Source organism: Osmerus eperlanus, chromosome 5 (genome assembly GCF_963692335.1).
Source record: "Osmerus eperlanus chromosome 5, fOsmEpe2.1, whole genome shotgun sequence".
Taxonomy (NCBI): Eukaryota; Metazoa; Chordata; class Actinopteri; order Osmeriformes; family Osmeridae; genus Osmerus; species Osmerus eperlanus.
Genome location: NC_085022.1, coordinates 18,857,728 through 18,881,332, shown reverse-complemented (window position 1 = coordinate 18,881,332; position 23,605 = coordinate 18,857,728). Strand labels below are relative to the sequence as shown.

Genomic DNA, 23,605 nt, shown 5'->3' with positions numbered 1-23,605 from the left:
GATGATAGTGTGTGAGGAGGCATTTTCCCTGGTGTAATACCCGCACCTCCAACATTTACTGGATTACAGAGACTCCCGGTTAGGGAATCCGGGACAGAGTCACTTTGCTGCTCCTGTAGAGACCACTCAACCACACTAAACCTCTTAAGATAGGAAAGGTTTGTTGTGAGAACTCTGAGAACTTTTGGGAAGAAGCACTTTTGAAATCCATCTGGGTGCCTAGTGAATTGAGAACTGTCAAGAGGCCTCTTGACAAAATCATAAACACAGCATGCTGTCATGCAGTCAGGTTGTGACGTCAGTGTTCAACCATGCAGATTTGTCATGGTTTGGTCACATGTTGTTATTAAGTGTTCTAAACAGTTATTTGTTAAATATTTGCTTTATGTATAAGCAGTTCTTCCAACCGAGTTAAAGTTTTTTTTTCTGTAGCTGCCATGTCTAATACACCTAGCTATAGGGCTACATACTGTAGCGTACCATACAACAGCAACAACCTTTATTTATAAAGCACATTTAACACAATACAAATGGATCCAAAGTGCTGACACATTTAAAAGCAAGTGATTTGAAGATCTGAGTGCCCTAGAAGGACAGTATGGCACAATGAGATCACAAATGGGGGTCAGGTGGCTGAGCGGTTAGGAAGTCGGGCTATTAATCAGAAGGTTGTTGGTTTGATTCCCGGCAGTGCAAAATGATGTTGTATCCTTGGGCAAGGCACTTCACCCTACTTGCCCTGTACCTACTGTAAGTCGCTCTGGATAAGAGCGTCTGCTAAATTACTAAATGTACAAATATACCTTGGTGCACAGCCAGACAACGCCTTATAAACAAGCATAAGGATCTTAAAATCAACTCGAAACTTAATGGGAAGCCATACATTACGTGTATAATCACAGCAGGGTCACCTTTAAACCTGTCCCTCCGAGGTACTCTCTGTAGGATTCAAACGCTTATGTGAAATAATGAGGTGATTTTTCCTGCAATGTTTGAATCTCAGGAGACACACTGTGATTCCCTCAGACATCTATCCAAAGGGAGGGATTCACTGAGAACTTTCACACACACTCAAGCAGGCACACACACACACACACACACACACACACACACACACACACACACGCGCACGCCAGTCCCACACACACATACTCACTCCTACACACACACACTTGCCAACGCACGTGTCCACGCAAAGAGAACTCTGCACGAGATGAAACGACAGGCGCACATATCTCCTTTGATCAGTTAATACTAATACTACTTTGCAAAACTCCCTGGCAAGAGTGAGCGGGGTCGACAGAAAAAGTCCTCCACCCCATTAGACTTCGGCCACGTTTCCTTTTATTTTCTTCAACTTAAATGTGCAGTTTTTCTCCTACCACATGCCTCCTCCCATCTTCAGGCAAGGCACTGAAATCGTGCACCCTTGTGCAGAGCTCTGATAACAGGGCTGTGGATGGAGGTGTGATTAGCATAGTGCAGGACTGCTGGGGGGGGGGGGGGGGGAGGCCCCTTGATGGAGCCATGGGAGGCCTGCCTGGTCCTCATCAGCCCCCTGAAGAGTGGGCGCAGGGGGGGGCATGTTGTTGTGTGATTACCACCGGCACACACTAAGCCTCCCGGGGCGGGAACAGTTTCGATGTAAAGTCAATACAAACGTTCTGGTGAACAGCCATGTTCAGAGTAGTAAACGCTAACATGGCTCGCCGTGATCCTAACACCTCCTTCGTAAAGTATGCATCCCTAGCGTCACACACGATCTACTGTGTTATACTGTTGGGATCGCAGTTAGCTTGGATGACGAGGCCCCAGGTGTCTTGGTCAGGCTGCAGGACGTGTGTGGGACTCGTTCTTCCAGCAGCAGCAGCTGCCCAGCCAGTCCGACAGGAGCAGGTTAACACCCAGTGGGCGGGGCCAGCGGTCTGACCCTGAGCTGCTCTCGCCGTGCTCTGACATCATCATCATCATCATAGCTGCACATCACAGGGCACCCGCTCCATGCTGGCTGTGAGGGGCTGTTAGACAGCGTGGTCCTGTAACACCAGGTCCTCTGAGAGGAGTTCACATGCTGTAGTAGATGAGCAGACAACGGGACAGGGAGGCTGGTCTGTCGGTTTGCAAGGTTTCTGAGAATAGCCACGAAGCCTCATTCCGAATAATAACCCTCACTTCATTCGTCAAATAATAATTAATTCTATTCCATATGTCCCGCTTTAACTATTCATTTATAGGTCTTAATTACAGTGTGTGCCTTTTTTGTTAAGTTTGATTATCTTCTCATAAATCACATATTAGAGTTAAATGATTTTATGCCATGCACTGATTGTAATCTCCCCCTCTATGTGGTAATCCCTCTCATCTTTTCTCAGTCTGGGGTATACATTTCCTTGCGACTCTAATAATCCTCTCATCTTTCCCCTCCCCCCTCCTGTTGCCCCCCCCTCTCTTCCCCTGCTCCCTCCCTCCCTCCCTCCCTCCCTCCCTCTCACTCTCTTTTCCTTTCCCAGGCGAGTGATGCATGCTGCAAGCGGTGTGTGTGTGCAGCAAGAGTGAGAGAGCAAACGGTGTGTGTGTGTGCAGAGAGAGAGAGAGAGAGAGAGAGAGAGAGAGAGAGAGACACAGACAGAGCCCCTCAAACGGAGCATGCCTCTGCGTCCGGCAGCCGGCAAACATGAGCCACCCAGCCCTCCACGGCAGGACCAGCAGCAGCACACACACACACACGCACACCCCTACACACACACAGCCAACGGCAGCCAGGGGGGCAGGTCTGACAGCGGCAGCTCCCAGGAAGAGGGCAGCGGTGTTCCCGCTTCCGTTTACGTTCCGGCTTTCCGACCGGCTCCGGAGCTGAGCTCTAGTTCAGGAGGACACATGGAGGAGCCGCAGGGACACACGCTGGTCGTCCGCATAGGAATCCCAGACCTGCAACAGACGGTGAGTGAGAGAGAGAGAGAGAGAGAGAGAGAGAGAGAGAGAGAGAGAGAGAGAGAGAGAGAGAGAGAGAGGGAAAGAGAGAGGGAAAGAGAGGGGGAGCAGGAGGGGGGAGGGAAAGGGACCGGAGCGTTCGCTCTCTTGCCCTCCATTTGGAATTCAATGGATTTGCTGTTGTCAATTGTTGGATTCGTTGTCATCTTTCTCCTTGCCACTTTCTCTCTTGTCTTTCTGCCCTTTTCTCCCTCACTTTCTCTCTCTCTCTCTCTCTCTCTCTCTCTCTCTCTCTCTCTCTCTCTCTCCGGTATGCACACTTACCGGCTCTGTTTGATCACTGACTCACTCACTCCCTCGTTTAAAAAAAAAACTCTCTCCCTCTCTCTCCCTCTGTCTGCCTCATAAATCTCTTCATTAACCCGGCTGCAGCTGACTTTGACAAGTGACCATTTGGAGTGGGAGAGAGGAGGGAGAGGTAGAGGTGAAGAAGGATGGGGAGCAAAAAGGTAGAACAAAAGAGAGGAGATGACGCAAAGCACTCCGAGATCCCTTGTTCATTCACAGGAAGGCTGAAGGGGAGTTCTCTCTGAACTGTCAAACTTCCTCTTTTTACGCCAGTCAGTCAGTCTGTCTTTCCCTACCCTTTCCCCCAGTCTTTCTCCCAGTGTGCGTACAGGAATGTGCGGTGTTGTGTGTGTTGGCGTATTGGGTCTGCTGCTGTGTATCCTGGCAGCTGGGAACTGTAGCCATACCTTGCACCTGCTGGGTCAGCTGAGCCAGTGGTCAACCACTGCAAATGTTAGTCAGGCTCTTACCTTCTTCCTCTTTACCCTCTCCCTCACTTTTTCTCTTTCTCTCCCTTTCTCTCTCTGTCTCTCTCTCTGTCTCTCTCTTCCTCTCTCTGTCTGTCTCTGTCACTGTCTCTGTCTCTCTTTCTTTCTCTGTTTTTCAAGTCCCCCCCCATGACAGACGGATTCTGTGGCATAGACCCCGTACCAGAGTTACAGACTAATGAGTGAAAGAGTGAGATAAAGGTTAAAGAGAGGCAGAAATACAGAACGAGAGAGAGAGAGAGCGAGAGAGGGATAAAGGGAAAAAACTGAAAAAAGTGAGGGGGCATTCCCTCATGGTCAGCTCTTGCGTTAACACTGATGTTAAATTAACCACAAAGTTCTCATCTCTATCCTGTGGCGACAAAGTCTTGGGTTTCTTGCAGTCTACCCTGTCATCACCCCCGTACTTTGATTTGTACAGTAATATGCACTGGCTCTCATTCATATTTAACACACCGATGACGGTATTGCACATGTGACTGTCTGAAAAATCTCACTCCCTTGGCACATGTAGTCAAACCACCGTGATGGATTGTGTGACAGAACCAGGGGTGGTGGCCTCGAACCCCAAACAAAAGTCCAAGGCTGGGGGGCAGGAGACTGAATGACCAGCTGAGGATCTGAGCAGCAGGATGGTTCCCAGGAACGTCTGGATATTAGAAGTGAAACAGGAGAGGATTGGTCCAGGAGGGGCAGCGTCAGGGCTAATGGCCAGAAGCACTTACCTATACTTCTCCCAACAGGACCTCTGTCCGTTGATTCCAAGCAGGTTATGTACAAAGAGGGACCTTTGTCTTGCTTACAGTAATAAGGAGAAAGCACTGTGTCCAGAGAGAATGAAGGCTTGAGTATTGAGTGATCGATGGAGTTGCAAGGCCATGTCCAGCTCCAAAACATGTAATCCCAGATAAACCCCCTCTCTCACGAACACATACCCTCACGTGCAGGCAGTAGAGCACCGTTGAAGGAGTTTGCATAGCAACAACATCAAGCTGCTATTTCAACTGTCTGTAGGACTGTGTCCTCTCTGCAAAGTTGGCCCTGAGAATTCCCATAAACAGAGTGTCATTTGGGTAGTCCCACATCAACCACCGAGTTACCTTCTCCTACATTCTCACCTCTTACGGTATTCCTGTCATTTGTGGGTTATTTAGTACCTCTAACTGCAGCATTCCTAGTTTGTGTGGTGTGATGTATCCAAGGACAAGCATTTCGTGCTGTGTGGTCAGAATCGGGAGGGAAAAGAGAAGTAGAAAGGAAAAGAAGAGGAGAGCATTAAGATGAAAGGAGGAAATTCCCAACGGACGCTGCAGAATCTCTGGCTGTGAACAAAGCTTTATTCTACACGCACGCACACACACACACACACACACACACACACACACACACACACACACACACACACACACACACACAAACTTAAAACCATAATCCCATCACACAGTATGCCAAGGGACACCTCTTAATGTGCTTACACAGGGTAAAGAGGAGAAACAACACACTTACAGAAACACCAATTATACACAGAGGAGGAACAGACAGATGTAGAATCAGGAGAAACCCAAGACTCAACTCGTGCCTAAACGTGACACTGTGAAAGATAGACAGACTGAGCCAATTAGCCACCAGCCTAGTGTGCTGGGAGATTACACATCCCCTGCTGTGTTTAAAGGCTGAATCTAGAGAGAAATTACATCACCCCGTTTCTTAGACCATTTTCTCCCAGAGGCTTGAGAATAACAAAGCAAGTAGGTGATGCCATTGCAACCCAGGGCTTTGCATTGGAGATCATAACAGCATCGTCCATATCTGTTTCTATGCTACACTGTGTGATGACAAAGATAGGCAGGCATGTTGTACAGTGTGGGTAGGCCTACTGTATGTACATCCACACTCCTACTCTATGAGCCAGCCTGCTCACCTGTTGTATAAAACCTGTGTGGATGATCAGGTAACAAGAAAAGACAAACAAGATATTTTCCTCTCTATGAATTCCAGGTTATTGATGTCTTCCCGACACATTTACTGTGTTTTCAAAACTATTATTTACTTCTTTACTCAGCCTACAATAGATCTCTGTCTGCCTCTCTCTTCCTCTCTTAGTCTTCAGTGATAATAGTGGATATGATGGATGAATGTCGCACCAGGCTCAGTGTAACACCACCATTCACACACTTTATCCTGTTCTTTGTTCTTATGCTCTCATTCTCCTTCTGACACTCTTTCACCGTTTCCCCTCTCGCTCTTCAAGTCTTTTATCCAATTCTGGCTGTTTATGAGCCCGTCTTGTCCCCTCTTCTGGCTCGGAAGTCTCTTCCATGCCTCAGTTTCCCCGCGTCAAGGATCGCTTCTTCTGACGGTCTGTCTCGCCTCCTCCCCAGGCTACTCACGTATCACACACACACACCCACACATGCGCTGCGTCCCGTCTCTCTGGAAAGCACCTCACGTCCGCCGCTTGCTATTTTTAGTTCATTCACAGCAGCAATGGCACGAGACAGCACTAGCGGCTACCCATCTCCCTCACCATCTGTCCAGAGCACCCCCTGGCCCAGCATCCATTTCCCCATAACCCCCCTCCCAGGCTCACCCTCCATCAGCCACCCAGAAAGAGGGATATGTGGATGGATTGAGGGAGAGAGAGAGACAGAGAGGTTGATGGATTGAGGGAGAGAGAGAGACAGAGAGGTGGATGGATTGAGGGAGAGAGAGAGAGACAGAGAGGTGGATGGGTTGAGGGAGAGAGAGAGACAGAGAGGTGGATGGATTGAGGGAGAGAGAGAGACAGAGAGGTTGATGGATTGAGGGAGAGAGAGAGAGACAGAGAGGTGGATGGTTTGAGGGAGAGAGAGAGACAGAGAAAGAGACAGAGAGACAGACAGAGTGGTCTGAACAATTGTCCAATTGTCTGTCCTGGCAATCCCAGTCCAGTCCAAAGAGATAGTGTTGACCCAGTGAGACAGCCGGGTAGGCAGAGAGCCAAGTTTAGAGCAGTGACCCATCAAGACAGAGAGACAGGACCATCGTCGCTCTCTTCACTGGCCAAGCCCAAGTCTCAGACTGAGGTGTGAGTTACAGAATGAATGAATGATAAGTCTGCACAAAGCCAAACATCAAAAATGATGATGGTCATAATAATCCTCTCAAAGTAATGAAGTTGCAAAATGTAATTATGTTGTGCCACATCTTGAGTGATAATGTACACAGGAGCCAATTGCTATCGGTGTGATATGACATTGATCACCCACACAATATTGAAGAGACCACAGTGATACAGGCTGAAAAACATTCTTACTGATTACTGCATTGATCACCTCCATGCACCTTTGGGATTACTCAGTCTCCTGCCATTACCAGGTTCACCAGAACCAGGCATTAGGTTGACTTGGCATAGCTAGCTGTGTGTGTGAGTCTAAGGTCAACAAGATAGAGGCAGCAATGAAAAAGAACAAAACAACATACAGACACAAAGAGCGAGAGAGCGAGAGAGCGAGAGAGCGAGAGAGCGAGAGAGCGAGAGAGCGAGAGAGAGAAAGAAAAGGAAAGGTGAGTGAGTGAGCCACAGGGACATTTTACAGAGCAGGAGGTAAATTAGCTTAGCCTGGTCTTAATGAAGCCGGGGATTGATGCAGGCATTAGAACCAATCCGATTTCAGCTTTTGTTCTAGGTCTGGTGCAGGTGGCCTAAGCTGCCTCGTAGTCAGCAGCACTGAACCCACTCGGATCAAACTGGACCACTCCTGCACAGAAAGGAAGCCTGGCTGCACGCCATTAGCATTTGACGCACCAGTCGGATACAGGCATTGTACTGTTCTATCAGATACAGTAATGGAGTGATCTGTGGTATAGGTGACACTGTAGAACAGAGGCTGTAATAAGGATTGCTGCGCTCACATGGGAAGGCGCTCTCACATAGAGAGAGAAAGTGAAGCGTGTATGGAATAGCTTTGTAGCAGTCTCGAATAGTTCATCCCCTCCTAAGATGCTTTGCTCACCATCGCCTCGCAGTCAATAAAGTAATTCTCCACCTTGTTGCCAATGGGACGAGAGCTCTCCAGACAATTTGCACTATCTCCTTTGTCGATGAGCAGCGCTGCAGCCAAAACCAGACTGCAGCCCGCCAAGCGGCAGGGGTTCGGGGAGCAGGCGTGCTAGCAGCCTTCCTCAGCTACATCTGCAGTGCCAGGCTCTCTCTGTTGCTGTCTCTCTCTCCCTGCCTCGCAGGCCTCTCACGTCCTCAGCCTCTCTCCCGTCCTCTTCCACAGTCGTACTCTCCTTCCTCATCTCCCTCCCTCGAGCTCTTTGACCCCCTCCCCGTTTTACGTTGTCAATTTTCCCCCATCTTTCTGCCTTTTCCATCACAGTCTTTCAAAGGTCGCTGATCCCCCTTGGTGCGGAGTAAGAGCCACCTTTAACATGCCCGGTTGTTTGGTGCTACTATTGAGATCTTTGGATCGTTGAGACATCTCTTAAATTGATTCGTTTTTGTTGTAAGTTGTGTGTGTGTGTGTGTGAAAATATAAAGGGTCTGTTTGAGGATGTCTGTTTGTTGATATGGGCTTATGTCTCCCAGCTGTCTAATGGTAAGTGTAGGTTTGGGTGGCATGTGCTGTCGTGCCTGTCAGCAGCAATAAAGAAGAGGAGTTGAATTGATGTTTGAAAGGTGTGTGTGCATGTGTTTGTGTGTGTTTACACTGTCAGTATAGTTGGGCATTAGGATGTGGTGGCAGTTTTAGGGAGGGAATGACAGAACCTCCCTAAGCTCTCACACCTCTTTAATCCATTTCATCCAAACTAACGTTGCATGTGTGCAACATGTTCTGTTCAGTGTTGTTTAATTACTGTGTCTAATGCCTGTGTGTGTGTGTGTGCGTCTGTGTGTGGTGTGATTGTGTGTGCGAGGGTTTGTGAGTCAAGTTGTTGGAGACGCCGTGTGATTGCTTTGCCACATGGTTGAACTGTTTAAATCAATGGTGGGAGGGTGTTTAAACTGGTCTGTTCATGTGTGATGCATGAGTTACCATCAAAAAAGAAAGTGTTTTCTCAACCCTTTTACCCAAAACGTTTACTCATCCCTGCTTTTCAGTTCCCAGTGAGGTGTAATCAGTTAAATATAAAAGCATGTCTTCACTTTTTTGTCTTATATTTTTATCGACCAGCGCTGGGGCAGTGTGCAGAACTCTGGGGCGTGCTGAGGTGACGTGAGGCATAGAGGCCGGAAGACAGAGCTTCCTCTATTGTAACGTTTGGAGTGTGTTTAGAAATACAGACCATGTCTTTGCGCTTTGCCAGCCTACTGTAGCCTTTAATATTCGGAGGTCGTCCACTGTGCAGTCTGCCTGGGCCTCAGGTAGAGATAAGAGGGAGTTGTGTGCACTTGTGTGTGCGCGTCTGTGTTTGTGTGTGTGTATACGTGCATGTCATCGTATGAGCGTGTATGTGTGGACTGTTCATATATATGCTGTATATACTGTATGTATGTGTGTGAGTGTGTGTGGAGGGTATTTAAGGATGCAGGTCCAGGGCTCCCTGCAGTGAGCGAGATGTTTCCAACATTTAGGATGCTGCTGGGTCTGTTTCCAGAAATCAATGGACTGAGACATTAATAGATGATAACTTTTTTGCGACCCATCATCTACAGTATACAGCAAGAACAACAAGACAGTGTTTTACTGGAAAGTATGAGTGTGTGTGGGTGTGAACCCCTTATGATCTTATGATGATGGAAATGATCTGTTATTTGGGGAACAATTCATGTTCAACAATTCATTTCTAAAACAATTCATGTTGTTTATCACATTCTACCTAAATAGGGCCCAATGAGACTGGCAAACCACCCCTCTCCCTGTGTGTTTGAGTTGAATCAGATTTTTGGCCTACCTTGCTTCCATGCCATTCGAACACTGATGAAACCAACTAGTGTCAAATTGGCAGCATAAATCACGCATCATTGTTCATACCCGGGGAAAGTCCAGGCCCAGCATTTTCTGTGTGAGTGTGTCTGGCAGAGTGAGCGTCTGTGCTGTGTGGGTTTTTCAAGCTATCCGAGTCTTGATTGTAGCCCATTAACCTGAGTTAATTGAATCAGTGGGTCTTTTTCTGTGTCTGTGTCTCGAGAGGCAAGCCTGTTTATCAGAGTGTGGTCAGCCTCCTGGGTGTGCTAGGACCAAGGAACAGGCTGAGCCAGCAGCACTGCCACCCTGTGCACTCCCCCTCCGGATCGAATGGGTCACCACACAAATAATGTCCTCGTTACGGAAGGCTTTTACCACAAACGCCCCTAAAATACCCCACTGTGGGCACATATTTACATTTTTCCCTGTCGCAGAGTTGGAGGTTAAAAGCTCCCCAGCTGTGTTGCGCGGTGTCGTTCGTTCCGTTTGGACAGGCTGTCTCCCACTGTCCCGGCCTCCTCTCTGTAGGGCCCAGGTGGACCTGGATAATGACTGGAACACGGGCAAGAGCGTAGAGGAGATGTGTCTGTGTGACACCAGGGTCTCAGCCAGATGGGTCCGCTCAGAACCCCAAGGCCCCTCTGAGGGAACATGAGATACGGAGCGTAGTCAGAGACGTCAGGAGGAAAAGGCCTGGAGGCCAAAAGCTTGGATAGCACCAGATGTGTCTGAATGGGAAGGAGCAAAGAAACGGGACAATGGAGAGACCGGGAGGAGCGGAGAAGGACGACAAGAAAGAAGATCTCGTTTTAAAGGCACAGTTTGGTTCCACTCCACAAACCATTCTCGTTGTTATGATGTCACTTGGATAAAGGAAGAGGTTTAGTAAGCAATCAACACACCCTAGTCCAAGCGTGCGTGCTCTCCACACCACCGTAAACGCCTGACAAGCTTTCCCCTCTGTGTAACTTTTAATTACACTGCACTGCACTGTGACTGATTCCTGATTCTAATTTGTCTTCTCACTCTAACTTACTTAGAGAGACAGTTATTGTTTTCTCCTTCCACATACTTGTCATTAAAATGTAATTAGCATCCTGTCAAAGTTTCGTCAGAGCTTGCATGCTTCATCGCTAAACAGAACAACCTTTTCATTGATGACATTGAGGTAAATACACTAAGTGAAAGTACATTGAGGTAGATACACCTACTGAAGGTAGATTGAGGTATATCCACTAAGTGGAGGTATATTGAGATAAATAAGCTGAGAAAAGGACTCCACAACCATGTGTATGGTTCGGGAAAGTTGATTTCCTTAAACAACTAACATCACAAGGAGCATTTTCTTGAAAAGTTTTGTATGTCATAATGGCCAGGGGCTTTAAACCATGTTTGTACTTTTTGACAGTGTACTTATTAAGGGTAGGTCACATAGGTAACAGTAATGGTTGCCACAGCAATGTCTTGACCTCATTCCAGACTGGTGGTAATCATTAGTGCACTGGAGAGGGTCCTCGCAGGGATAATGGTCTCTGCCACATAAGTGTCTTTTACTAACTCTGAATTAGGGACTTTTGTTCACTTGAATTGAACAAGAAAGTAATTGACTATTAAATAAGGCTTGAATTTGGGTCACAATGGACAACTAGGCTAGATGGATAAGTACTGCAATTTAGACGTCTTGTAGCAGAATGATATCTTGAGGATGAGTTGCTTGACTTATGTGATGGAAAAATCATGTTTGTGTGAGTGTTTGATGATGTGTTTTTGTGATACACTAGTTAATACAATGTAGATTGGAGCATCCTTCCAGTAGGGTGAAATTGCATGTCAGGCTCTGATGCTCCAGTAACTCCAGCGTGCAGTGTGACGCCACTGATGTCAGCTTGAATATCACTGAGGGTTTGTCTCCTGCTACGCTTGGCAGTCCCGTGTCAAGGAGGCTGCATCATCTCCTTGGTTAAAAGTTTGGAGGCCCGTCACAGTGATCGATGCTGGGTCTAAAGTCTTTGGTATCCCGGAGAGCCATTGGTGTCAGAGCTGGGCAGGATTTAGAGTGGGTCCCTTCAGGACCACAAAGCGGCCCCTCTGGAGCTGTGGAGGCTGGCCTACTGTTCCTCAACCCTGGTCCTGCTTCAGTACTGGCCCTGAGGACTCCCAGACCGCACACTCCTGTTTACTCCCATCGAGGTCAAGCAGTTGAGGTCAAGCAGTTGAGGTCAAGCAGGCATGTGAAACAGATGCAGACACAGGCACGCCAAAACCCACACACAAACACTGTAAGGTAGTCTTGTATAAATCTGACACAAACACATACTGCTTTTCGTTCCTATTCATTCTTGCTCATTCATTATGAATGGCTGCTTTAACTGTGCTATGAAATATGGACGGCTACTGGACCAGACTGTAGAGTATCTCACTGTGGCGGCATGTGCTCCGGCAGGACCCTCTGATTAAGACAGAGACACAACTGTTATCACCAAGGAATCTGGCAAGACACAGAGAGAGAGAGACACAGAGACAGAGAGAGAGGGAGACACACACAGAGAGAGAGACACAGAGAGAGACACACAGAGAGACAGAGAGAGAGAGAGAGAGAGAGAGAGAGAGAGAGAGAGAGAGAGAGAGAGAGAGAGAGAGAGAGAGAGAGAGAGAGAGAGAGAGAGAGAGAGAGAGAGAGAGAGAGAGAGAGAGCAGAAGGAAGGGAGGAAGAGAGGAAGAGACAATGACACACGGAAAGAGTGGGTTGAGGTTTGTTATTGATTTTGCTTTCATCCAGTCTTAATTCCTTGATCAATATGGGACAACATACTCATACAAACACTCAAACACAGACACACACAAACACAGGGTTAACTCATTAAATAATCTAATATAGAAGCAGCCAGAGTTGTTAATTAGTGTATAAGTCATCGGAGCCGGACTGACAGAGGTCCTCGGAGATCAAGACGGGCAGCAAGAAATAACTGCTCTCCATCATCTCTCCACTCTTCTTTTCTCTTTCCTCTATTGGTTTTTTTTCCTCGGTCTCCTCCCCTCGGCCATCCCTCTTCCTGCACTCCTCCCCAACACTCCATCTCCTCTGTGTAAAGACATCAGCCCGGATGACGTGTGCTCCATTGGGTCTGGTGGAGCTGGCGGCCATGTGGGCCCATAGAGATAACCAGCGTGACTCGTCTGGGCCTGCTGTGGACAGCTGATGCATGGAGGAACCTTTAGAAAGGTGCTTCGGTCTCCACCCCCCCAGCCTTCCTCAATCATCCTCCTGCTCCTCGCGGCCGAACGCCACATCTGAACGCAGACAAACGACCCGCAATCCTTCGAAACAAACTTTCGGAACCACACGTGCACTTTGAGACGTTTGTTCGCCGTTTTCTTTGTTCAAGGCGCGCCGACGCAGGGCGGCACATTCGTCTCCGCAACTTGGAAGGCATGATTACACGCACAGGCCGCGTTGGTGCTCGTGTCACGGAAGTGTGCCGTGCGTAGGATGTGTGTGGGGGAATGACGTGCTCTGCATAACGCTGGGCTTGGCATCGGACTCTGGTGCTCACACATGACTGAGCACCAGACCCGAGTGGACGGGCCGCGCACTATTGGGCATCTCTCTGAGGTCACGCTCACCCGCTAACACGCTCATTCCCTTACACACACATTACACACTGGCTCGAGTGTGCGAGGCAGACGCAAACACGATCACTTACCCGCAGCTCAAACATTACCCCACTCTGCTCTTACCTGTCTGACCTCTAACTTTTCATTACATCCTCCAGAACCCCCCCCCCCTCCCTCCCACCCTTCTCTCTCTCTTTATCTCTCTCCCTGTCTGCCCTGCATGGTACATGCCATACTGCTGGTGAAGTCAGCATTGTTGCAACGTTTGAAAGCGAGACAGAACAGGGCGGAGAGGGGGGCAGTCGCTATCATGGTTGTAATTACAACCTTGATGAATAATGAAGTATGAAAAGGGGAGACGTGTTCAGGAGCAGTGCCGTTATTCAGTTCAACAGCAGCTCGCTTTACAACTGACTCGCAACTATGCAGTGAATTGCACAGCCTTTCCACGGACCAGTAGGATTATATTCCACTTACATTCATAGACGTGATTTAAAAGAAGACAAGAGCAGAGAGACAGACGGGGAAAGGGGGAGGAAACAGCTCTAACCAAGGGGAGACAGACTTAAACAGTAGCTATAAGACTATCACAGATGTATGGGGTTCAATAAAAACGGTGTGTGAGAAAGTCCAGGGCATTACCAGAGGGAGATACTGAAGCAGGAAGACAGAGAGAGACAGGAGGTAGATACTGAAGCAGGAAGACAGAGAGAGACAGGAGGGAGATACTGAAGCAGGAAGACAGAGAGAGACAGGAGGGAGATACTGGAGAGGAAGACAGAGAGAGACAGGAGGGAGATACTGAAGCAGGAAGACAGAGAGAGACAGGAGGGAGATACTGAAGCAGGAAGACAGAGAGAGACAGGAGGGAGATACTGAAGCAGGAAGACAGAGAGAGACAGGAGGGAGATACTGAAGCAGGAAGACAGGGAGAGACAGGAGGGAGATACTGAAGAGGAAGACAGGGAGAGACAGGAGGGAGATACTGGAGAGGAAGACAGAGAGAGACAGGAGGGAGATACTGGAGAGGAAGACAGGGAGAGACAGGAGGGAGATACTGGAGAGGAAGACAGGGAGAGACAGGAGGGAGATACTGAAGCAGGAAGACAGGGAGAGACAGGAGGGAGATACTGGAGAGGAAGACAGGGAGAGACAGGAGGGAGATACTGGAGAGGAAGACAGAGAGAGACAGGAGGGAGATACTGGAGAGGAAGACAGGGAGAGACAGGAGGGAGATACTGAAGCAGGAAGACAGAGAGAGACAGGAGGGAGATACTGGAGAGGAAGACAGGGAGAGACAGAGGGAGATACTGGAGAGGAAGACAGAGAGAGACAGGAGGGAGATACTGGGAGAGGAAGACAGAGAGACAGGAGGGAGATACTGAAGCAGGAAGACAGAGAGAGACAGGAGGGAGATACTGGAGAGGAAGACAGGGAGAGACAGGAGGGAGATACTGGAGAGGAAGACAGAGAGAGACAGGAGGGAGATACTGGAGAGGAAGACAGAGAGAGACAGGAGGGAGATACTGGAGAGGAAGACAGGGAGAGACAGGAGGGAGATACTGGAGAGGAAGACAGAGAGAGACAGGAGGGAGATACTGGAGAGGAAGACAGGGAGAGACAGGAGGGAGATACTGGAGAGGAAGACAGAGAGAGACAGGAGGGAGATACTGGAGAGGAAGACAGGGAGAGACAGGAGGGAGATACTGAAGCAGGAAGACAGAGAGAGACAGGAGGGAGATACTGGAGAGGAAGACAGGGAGAGACAGGAGGGAGATACTGGAGAGGAAGACAGGGAGAGAGGGAGGAATGAGGAGGAAGAGAGAGATGATAGTGGAGAGCGGTGGGAGGGGAACAGTACGCTTCAGTGAGGAAGCTTCATTACTGAGCAAACTGACTGGATACCGGGGAAGAATACACACACACACACACACATACACACGCATCCACACACATATACACACACACACACACACACACACAACCACACACATACACACACACACACATACACACGCATCCACACACATATACACACACACATCTGTGCAATCACCCGAAAACCAAAACTACGGTAATTTCAGTGAACAAAACAGATATTGGTGGCTGATGAAAGACAACCTCTTCTGTTTCTTGAACACATGTTCCCACAATACACACACACAATACACACTTTATACTTTACAGACCTGCACACTCCAATAAGGTTTTTTTTCCACGTATCTGGCCTGGTGGCTCCTTAAATGAGCTTAAAGGGTGTAATGAATCATTTTCGATTTTTCTTTAATTACTCTCAGCTGGGCTGTGTGACATTGTTCATTATATTCTGTTGTATTGTGTTGTATTCTGTAGTGGCTCACAGTATCTCTGCCTGAAACACCGTGTTAATGCTGTACTGTATGGGTAACCAGGGTTACTCCCTGCCTCTGTCTTCTAACCTGATGAATTTACTGAAGCACATCTTATCATCTCAACTCAAACCTCACTCTCCGTTCTTCTCCTCTATAGCATCAGTCCATGCCTCCCCAGTCACCAATTACTTAAGGACTTTACATTCACTTTGGTCGGAGCTTCCAATTGAAGCAACTGAAGCAAACGGCCGTAGCATGTTCTATTGTTGTAATCATTTATGATAGCACAGTCCTACAAGACACGCTTGTCTGTCGTCTGTTCAATGCGGGGCAGTTTCATTAGTTGGATGAATGGAGGGGTGAGAGGTTAGCCAGAGGGCCGTGAGCGATAGAGCAGCTCCTCCGGGCTTTCTCTAGCACCGACGCACGTGCACCACAACCGCACACACACACACACACAGTACAGTATAGTACAGTTCTGTGTCCTTCACAAACACACAGGCACAAACACAGGCTCCTGAAAAGCTGCTATCTCTTGGACATGCTATGTTATCACTTTTCTGGTGCCATGGTATATCAGGATTCGTTCCACTTCGGATGTCGGTAGGAGAGAAGATGAAGAGAAAAAACCATTTATCATATTTAAAATTGAATTAGGTGAGTAAATAAACTGGCTCGACAAAAATGCAATCCGCTGTTTATTTGGCATGAAAGTCAAAAAGTAATAGACCGTTTGACAAAAAAAGTTTGCCACTGTGTTGTGCGCCTTTTTTTGTTGTTGAGTATTGACAACAAAGTTTGCTTTTCTCCGCATCCTTCGAGGGCTCCCCATCCCACAGATCTCTCTTTCTCCTCTGTGGTTCCCTGTATGTCTTCTCTTTAATGACAAGAATCCTTCTCGGTCTCAAAGTGAAGGGAGAACTTTCAAAGCCATGCTTGATGTGAGTTTGTTCAGTTTGGAGAAAACAACGCCTGCAGTATCAGTGTGTAGCCAGATGAGGCCAGCAAGGCCCACTGAGGCTCCCTGCAGTGGGACTTCCATTACCCAGTGTGCACTTTCAACAAAGTGTCAGTTAGATCATCAGACTGGATCCTTCTCTTGTCATCACGGGTGTTTTCCTCAGCTGTGCTTGTGGGCTCTGTGGCCTGTGATAGGGGACAGCTGTTTGTTGCAGATGGCACAGGGGTGGCGATAGAAAGGGTTTGGGTGTGAGATGTTTTTGTTTATGCGTTTGTGAATTGATGTTGCAGAACGGGTGTTGAATTGATTTAATGCTGGTGGACTGAACATATCACTTCCCCACTCCCACCTCTCTCCCCCCCCCCTCTCTCTCTCTCTCTCCCCACCCCTCTCTCCCCCCCACTCTCTCTCTACCCCCCTCCCCCCCCCCCCCCCCCCCTCTCCTCTCTCTCTCTCTCTCTCTCTCTCATCTCTCTCTCTCTCTCTCTCTCTCTCTCTCTCTCTCTCTCTCTCTCTCTCTCTCTCTCTGTCATTCCATCACCAGTAACTCTCTCTGTCTTTGACTGCTCTCTGCCTCTATTTGCAGCTCAAATCCCATAATGTATCTGTTCAGTTGAAGTGCTTAATGCACACCACCAGCGATAGAGCAGAACTGTTCAGGTATCTAATGGCCGAGGTATCTAGGATAATAAAGTAGACCCCACCCCCCCTCCCCCGCCTAGATACACTGAGGGCCACAGTCATGATGAGTCAAAATTGTGGTATGGGTGTAATCTTTGTTCTTGAAAGCATATACTACATCAGTGGTTCCCAATCCTGATCCTCAGGAACACCTGTCCTGCATGTTTTAGATGTTTCCCTGCTCCAACACACCGATTCAAATGAATGGGTCGGTTATCCAGCTCTGCAGAAGCGTGCTTATGACCATTCATTTGAATGAGGTGTGTTGGAGCAGGGAAACATCTAAAACATGCAGTACAAGTATTCCTGAGGACCAGGGTTGAACCACTTTAACTACATTATGTGATCAAGATCTCCTTGGAGCTTGAACAGCCCTGGTAACCTGTTCATCTCCAGTGCAGTTCAGCTCCCTTCTCTACTGGTACTGTACCATCCACTGCAGGGAGGATACACATGGAGAGGGAAGTCTACTTACATTTACATTTAGTTGTTTAGCAGACGCCTTATCCAGAGCGACTTACAGTAAGTACAGGGACATTCCCCCAGAGGCAAGTAGGGTGAAGTGCCTTGCCCAAGGACACCATGTCATATTGCACGGCCGGGAATCGAACCAACAACCTTCTGATTAATAGCCCGACTCCCTAACCGCTCAGCCATCTGACCCTGATCAGACATGTGGCCTTAGAGATGAAGGCCACTGTTTGAGATACAGAGCTTAATCTATGGCCTGGTCGTTGAGTGGAACTTATTTGATAATGACCATTTAGAACTCTGTAGGTATAATTGATTTGAGGATTAAATGAGTTGTACTGTAACTGATGGAGTGAATTAGTAACCTCTCTCTCTGTCTCTTTTCTTCTGACCATACTCGCACGGTCATGAATATTTCACTGCATTAGAGGACTGAATCCTCCACACTGTATTAAGGAAATCAATGGAATGAAAATGCCATTCTTTCTGGCTTCATTCCTGATAAATATGAAATGGTAGTTTCATCCGTTTGTCGCGGAAACAAATAGAAAACGGCGTTTAAAGAAGCCTCCTCTCGTCTCCACAGAAATGTATGAAGTTCGACGCGGACAGCTCCTATCCTGGCTGTCCAAGCAGAGGATCCTCTGCACTCTCAACCAGAGCCTGAAGGACGTCCTGAACTACGGCCTGTTCCAGCCATCTCACAACGGCAAGGCCGGCAAGTTCCTGGATGAAGAGCGCCAGCTGAGAGACTACCCCCTCCCCTCCATCACCCCTGTACCCTACCTGGAGGTAAACACCCGAGGAAGGAGGCTGGAGATGTGTGTGTCTTTGTGTGTTGTGTGTGTGTGTGTGTGTGTGGTGTGCACACAAAGTAAGGTCCACATTATGCAACACTGAGAGCCCACAAGTTTCATACGAGAGTGTGTACCGTGTGTGAGAGTGTGTACCTTGCGTGAGTGTGTGTACAGCGTGGTGAATGTGGAGACTGTGTTGGATGGTGTGTACAGCGTGCGACTCGACACACTCTCAACACACACTCTCCCACCTCCCGGAGGGAGGATCACCATGGGAGCCTATTGTCACCTGTCAATCTTCCATTTACTCACGTCTACTCCAGTCCGCGATTCAACTCCTTCGCCTCCATCTTCAAAAAGGGTGCGTGTGCACGCATGCTTATCTATCTGGGCTTCCGCTGGGCTGGAGTGTCACTCAAAACCCAGCAGCAGGAACAATAACACACCGGTGACAGTGTTGTCAACAGCAGCTGTCTGCCCTTCAAAGTTAATTGCAGAACTTGTCTTTCACACACACACACACACACACACACACCACACACACACACACACACACACACGCGCGCTCTCCCGAGTGACTGGATCAACATCTTCTGATGTTTCTCAGAGCTCTCTCCCGATCAGGGCTTGTACTCTCCAGACCCGCGGGGGAGATTAAGAGCTCATTTCTACGAGCAAAAGCATGTTCATCACTAATACAGCTACAGGGTTGTCCTGTGGCCTTGATGCACGTCGACGCACTGTGGTGATCATTAATAGGGGAGTCGTTAGTATTCCTATGGGAGCCCCCTTCTCCCTGATTGTTATTACCTGGCTTGATTTACTGTTCCTATTATGAGTGGAGCTCGTAGCAGAGGCAGGGAACGTCACAGGCAGATGGAACCAGCTGGGCTCGCCGGCTCGTCCCCTCCATTTAGCCGGCTTTTATGACGGGATTTTATGCAAAGGTTATGTTTTATCAGTCCACTTTCCATGCTGGTCACTGTGATGGAGATCGTAGCACAAAAGAGCCCCCCGTCCAATCACATGGAGACTGTGACCTTGATGAGGATCATAGTGGTCCATGCACAGACTGGCCAAAGAAACTGCTGGTTAATTGTAGTGGAATAGTCCATAGACCTCTACTGCCACACCCGATGGTGGAGGGGGGGGGGGGGGGGAGGGGGGGGAGAGGGGGGGGGGAGGGGGGGGGGTGGGAGGGGGGGGGGGGGGCGTGGGGGGGGGGGGGGGGGGGGGGGAGCTTCATGTCAGTTAATATTGGATCAAATATCCCTTTAGGACCTCCTATGTGTTGAAGCCATGTGTGGGGTTCTGCACATTCCCAGCCAAGCTAACTGAATGTGAAAGCCAAGGGCTACGCTCTGTTGTGCTATTTCAGCTCTCACAACGAGCCGTATGAACGTTTTCTCTCTCCCCATCCCTCTCTCCATCCCTCTCTCCACATCCTCTCTCCTACATGTTCCATGAGCGACTGGCCTTGGCTCAAATCCATCCATACCACTGTGAGGGGATATTTCCCACGCTGTACTGTACACATTAAAGTAGAGACACGAACAAACTGCAGGTGTTTGCCGCTGTAGGGGGGAGGCTAGCCTCACAGGCCCCAGCGGAGACTGAGGCCGAGGCCGGAGACTCGGAGGTAAAATGGTCAACAGGTGATGAGGGTGTGGGTTCGTGTGGTGCTGCGCTTACGAATCTCATCTCGCTGGCGTGTGTCTCTGGGGACAATCTCCATATCCTGAACGCTCCACAACAACCTCAACCTCTGTGGTGAGTTTGGGATGGCTGGAGGGCTAATGGAGCTAACGTGCTGTGTACTCTGATGAATGTACTGTGGTTAGCGTTGAGGGAAGGATGCTTCTGTGTGCTGTTCCGGAAGCTTTCTAGGACAGCAAGCCTGCTGTTTGGACACTTGTCAGATGCTATCATTCCCATGATAGAAAATGTGTGTGCGTGTGTGTATGTCTATCTGTGTTTGCACATTATTCTTATGTGTGCACTGTTGTCTGTTGTCATCCACCCTCAACACCACCAGCCCCCCCCCCCCCCACACACACACACACACACACACTCCTCTCCCTCAGGACCTGTATGTGGATATGAGTGACATGTTTTGATTAGGATTAGATTAGGGTCACTCAGATCAATTTCACAGAGAAACAGAGAGAAAGAGACTTGGTGGCTTACTGCTTCTATAACAGTGTTCAGTCAGACTTGTCCATCAAACCAGTGGTTTGAGTTAATAAAGCCAGTGGAATTTTGACATTGATAGAAATGGAGATTGACTCTGTGACTGACCAGATCTGACCAATCCCTGATTGACTTCCTGACACAATTTAACACCAGGACAGTGACTCTACACAATATTAGTATGAACGGATTTTTCAAAGACAAAACATTCCCGATCTTAATCTGTCATCAGATGGTGTGTCTAGTCATGTGTGACAGCAGCTCACTCAGTGTTGTGTCTCCTGTTGTGTTTCAGTTCCGCTATAAGAGGCGTATCTACACACAGAGCCACCTGGATGACAAGGCAGCTGTCTAAACTCCACACCAAGGTAAGTCCACCGCCTTCGCAGTCCCCCACCAACACATGTCTCTGGCACAGTGTGGTTCCAAAGAATGGCACCTGGTTTATACCTGAAGAGAAGAGGAAGGCTGAGTTGTGGGCTCCAGCGCTCTGTGGTCGAGCGGGAGGCTTGTGTGTGCTAGGCAGGGGAACCGACACCAGGGGGAACCACATGCATTTACATAATTCCCAGTGCGGGGCAGGATCTGTGGAGTATTTACACATTTCCCTATGTGTGTGTGTGTGTGTGTGTGATTCCTGAGGATATGACCATGATTCCTGGGCTGTTTTGTGTTGTGTTTATTTAAATGTTCCAAGTTTCATGAATTCCTGCTGCATGACTGACTTATCAATGACACAGCCAAGTAAAAATGGCAGATTCCTGTCCTATAAATACATCAGTGGTGTAAAATCCACCATGTGGGAGAGAGAGAGGCAGTGAAACACTGCGATGATGAGTGAGTTACTCCGACTGAGAGGGAGAGAATCAGACTGAGAGGGAGTGTGTGTGAGAGAGAGAGAGAGAGAGAGAGAGAGAGAGAGAGAGAGAGAGAGAGAGATGAGAGAGAGAGAGAGAGAGAGAGAGAGAGAGAGAGAGAGAGAGAGAGAGAGAGAGAGAGAGAGAGAGAGAGGAGAGGGGAGGGAGGGAGGGAGAGAATCAGACTGAGAGGGGAGTGGTGAGAGTGAGAGAGAGAGAGAGAGAGAGAGAGAGGAGGGAGGGAGAGAATAAGACTGAGAGGGAGAGAGAGGGAGGGGAGGGAGAAAATCAGACTGAGAGGGAGTGTGAGAGAGAGAGAGAATCAGACTGAGAGGGAGTGTGAGAAAGAGAGAAGGGAGGGAGGGAGAGAGAGAAAAATTCAGAGGAAGGGAGGAAGGAAGATAGCTAAATAGGCAACGCTGACAGAGGGTGGAGTCCTGTTCACAGAGGGAGAGAGAGAAGCAGAGAGGCAGACACAATGGTAGAGAGGGAGGGAGAGAGAGAGAGACAGAGAGAGAGAGAGGGAGAGAGGGAGGAGAGTCAGTGGGAGGGAGAGTCAGGTGGGAGGGAGAGATGGCTCGATAGAGAAAGTTGAGCAAGCATGAGTCCTATCCTCACAGACTAACACTAGCCTACTCAGTCTGGATGGTGTTTCCTGAATATGGCTCTCAGAGTCCACTGTGAGCTCCTAATGGCCACTTCTCTCTCATAGGTGTGGGCAGCACTTGTTTGGTTCAGCTCACAAGTTGGACTAGAGCATGCTTCAGTGCTGCTGCCAAAACCGTTTGATTCAAGTTGTATTCAAAGGACTTTTTCCCAGTTCCCCCCTACAGCAGGTGTGGTGACATCTGCAAGCAAAGCTAGCCCAATCACACATGCTTCACAATCACCTTGTCTCACTGAGCCATGTCCACCGAGGGTGTGAACGAGTTGTGAACGCCTCCAGCTTCCACAACGTGTCTGTCTGTGTCCGGTGGGGGGATGGAAAGACTGTGTGTACCAACCTGCTGTAGACGAGCAGACTACTCTTCACAAGCTATGCCTCCCCATAGTATTAGAATATACCACTGCCCTGATTGGCTGTTCTCCTTCTGGTCTTGCCTTCTGGTCCTGTAGATGATTCGAAGCTATAGGTGTCCTCCCTACTGACTGGGCGGCTTGTATTTATTTGTTCTGTAGCCTGCCTAGCCTAAAGCATATTCTGTTTTACTCTGCCTGGCCAGCTGGCTGGCAGTAGACAAGCATTAGCCTACTTAACAGGCTTAAAACTTGCTTGTTAAACGCCACAGGGACAATTGACTTTTCTCTTTTCTCTTTTCTTTCTTTCTTTCTTTCTTTCTTCTCTCTTCTTTCTTTCTTTCTTTCTTTCTTTCTTTCTTTCTTTCTTTCTTTCTTTCTTTCTTTCTTTCTTTCTTTCTCTCTCTCTCTCTCTCTCTCTCTCTCTCTCTCTCTCTCTCTCATCTCTCTCTCTCTCTCTCTCTCTCTCTCTCTCTCTCTCTCTCTCTCTCTCTCCCTCCTTCTCTCTCTCTCTCTCCCTCTGCTCGTCCTCTCTCTTGACCTCTTCCTCGCTGCCAATGTATTTAAGGGAATCAGCATAGAGACCTTCCCAGATTGCCACGAACAAAAGTGATGTGTGCATATGCATGCGCTTACGTGTGTGTGTAGGAGGGTTTACCATGTGATGGACGGGCACGTAGAAAGCCTCCTTTCTTCCAGTGGACAAAGACGGCCCTGTGCGAGAGCCGTCTGAAGTCCGACTCGCGGCCGATGGACGGCGCCCCAACCCTGGGCTGGGCTTCAATCCTGCAGGGTGCTCCCTCCACGCCAGCCTGGTCCTCTCCGGTCTTTCCACCAGCTCGTCCTCCACAGTAGGTCCACAGAGACAGCATCTGTTCAGCACTGCTGTATGGGACTCTCTAATGTAATAAGAGCCGCACACAGCAGTCTGTGTGTGAGGAGGGATGACAGCGGGCTTATAGGACAGGGCCAGCCCATCTTATGATACCACTCAGGCCTACCGT

At 48.7% G+C, this 23,605-nt stretch overlaps 1 protein-coding gene across 1 annotated transcript in view; it reads left to right on the top strand.

The window, feature by feature from the left end:
• The window catches only part of shank3a (SH3 and multiple ankyrin repeat domains 3a), a 113,547-nt gene that overhangs the window by 26,481 nt on the left and 63,461 nt on the right, over nt 1-23,605 (top strand). The window contains 5 exon segments of the mRNA XM_062460829.1: nt 2,511-2,940; nt 18,327-18,359; nt 18,362-18,532; nt 21,023-21,070; nt 21,072-21,095. Coding sequence (XP_062316813.1) covers nt 2,647-2,940; nt 18,327-18,359; nt 18,362-18,532; nt 21,023-21,070; nt 21,072-21,095 — 570 coding nt within the window. The 5' untranslated portion in view covers nt 2,511-2,646.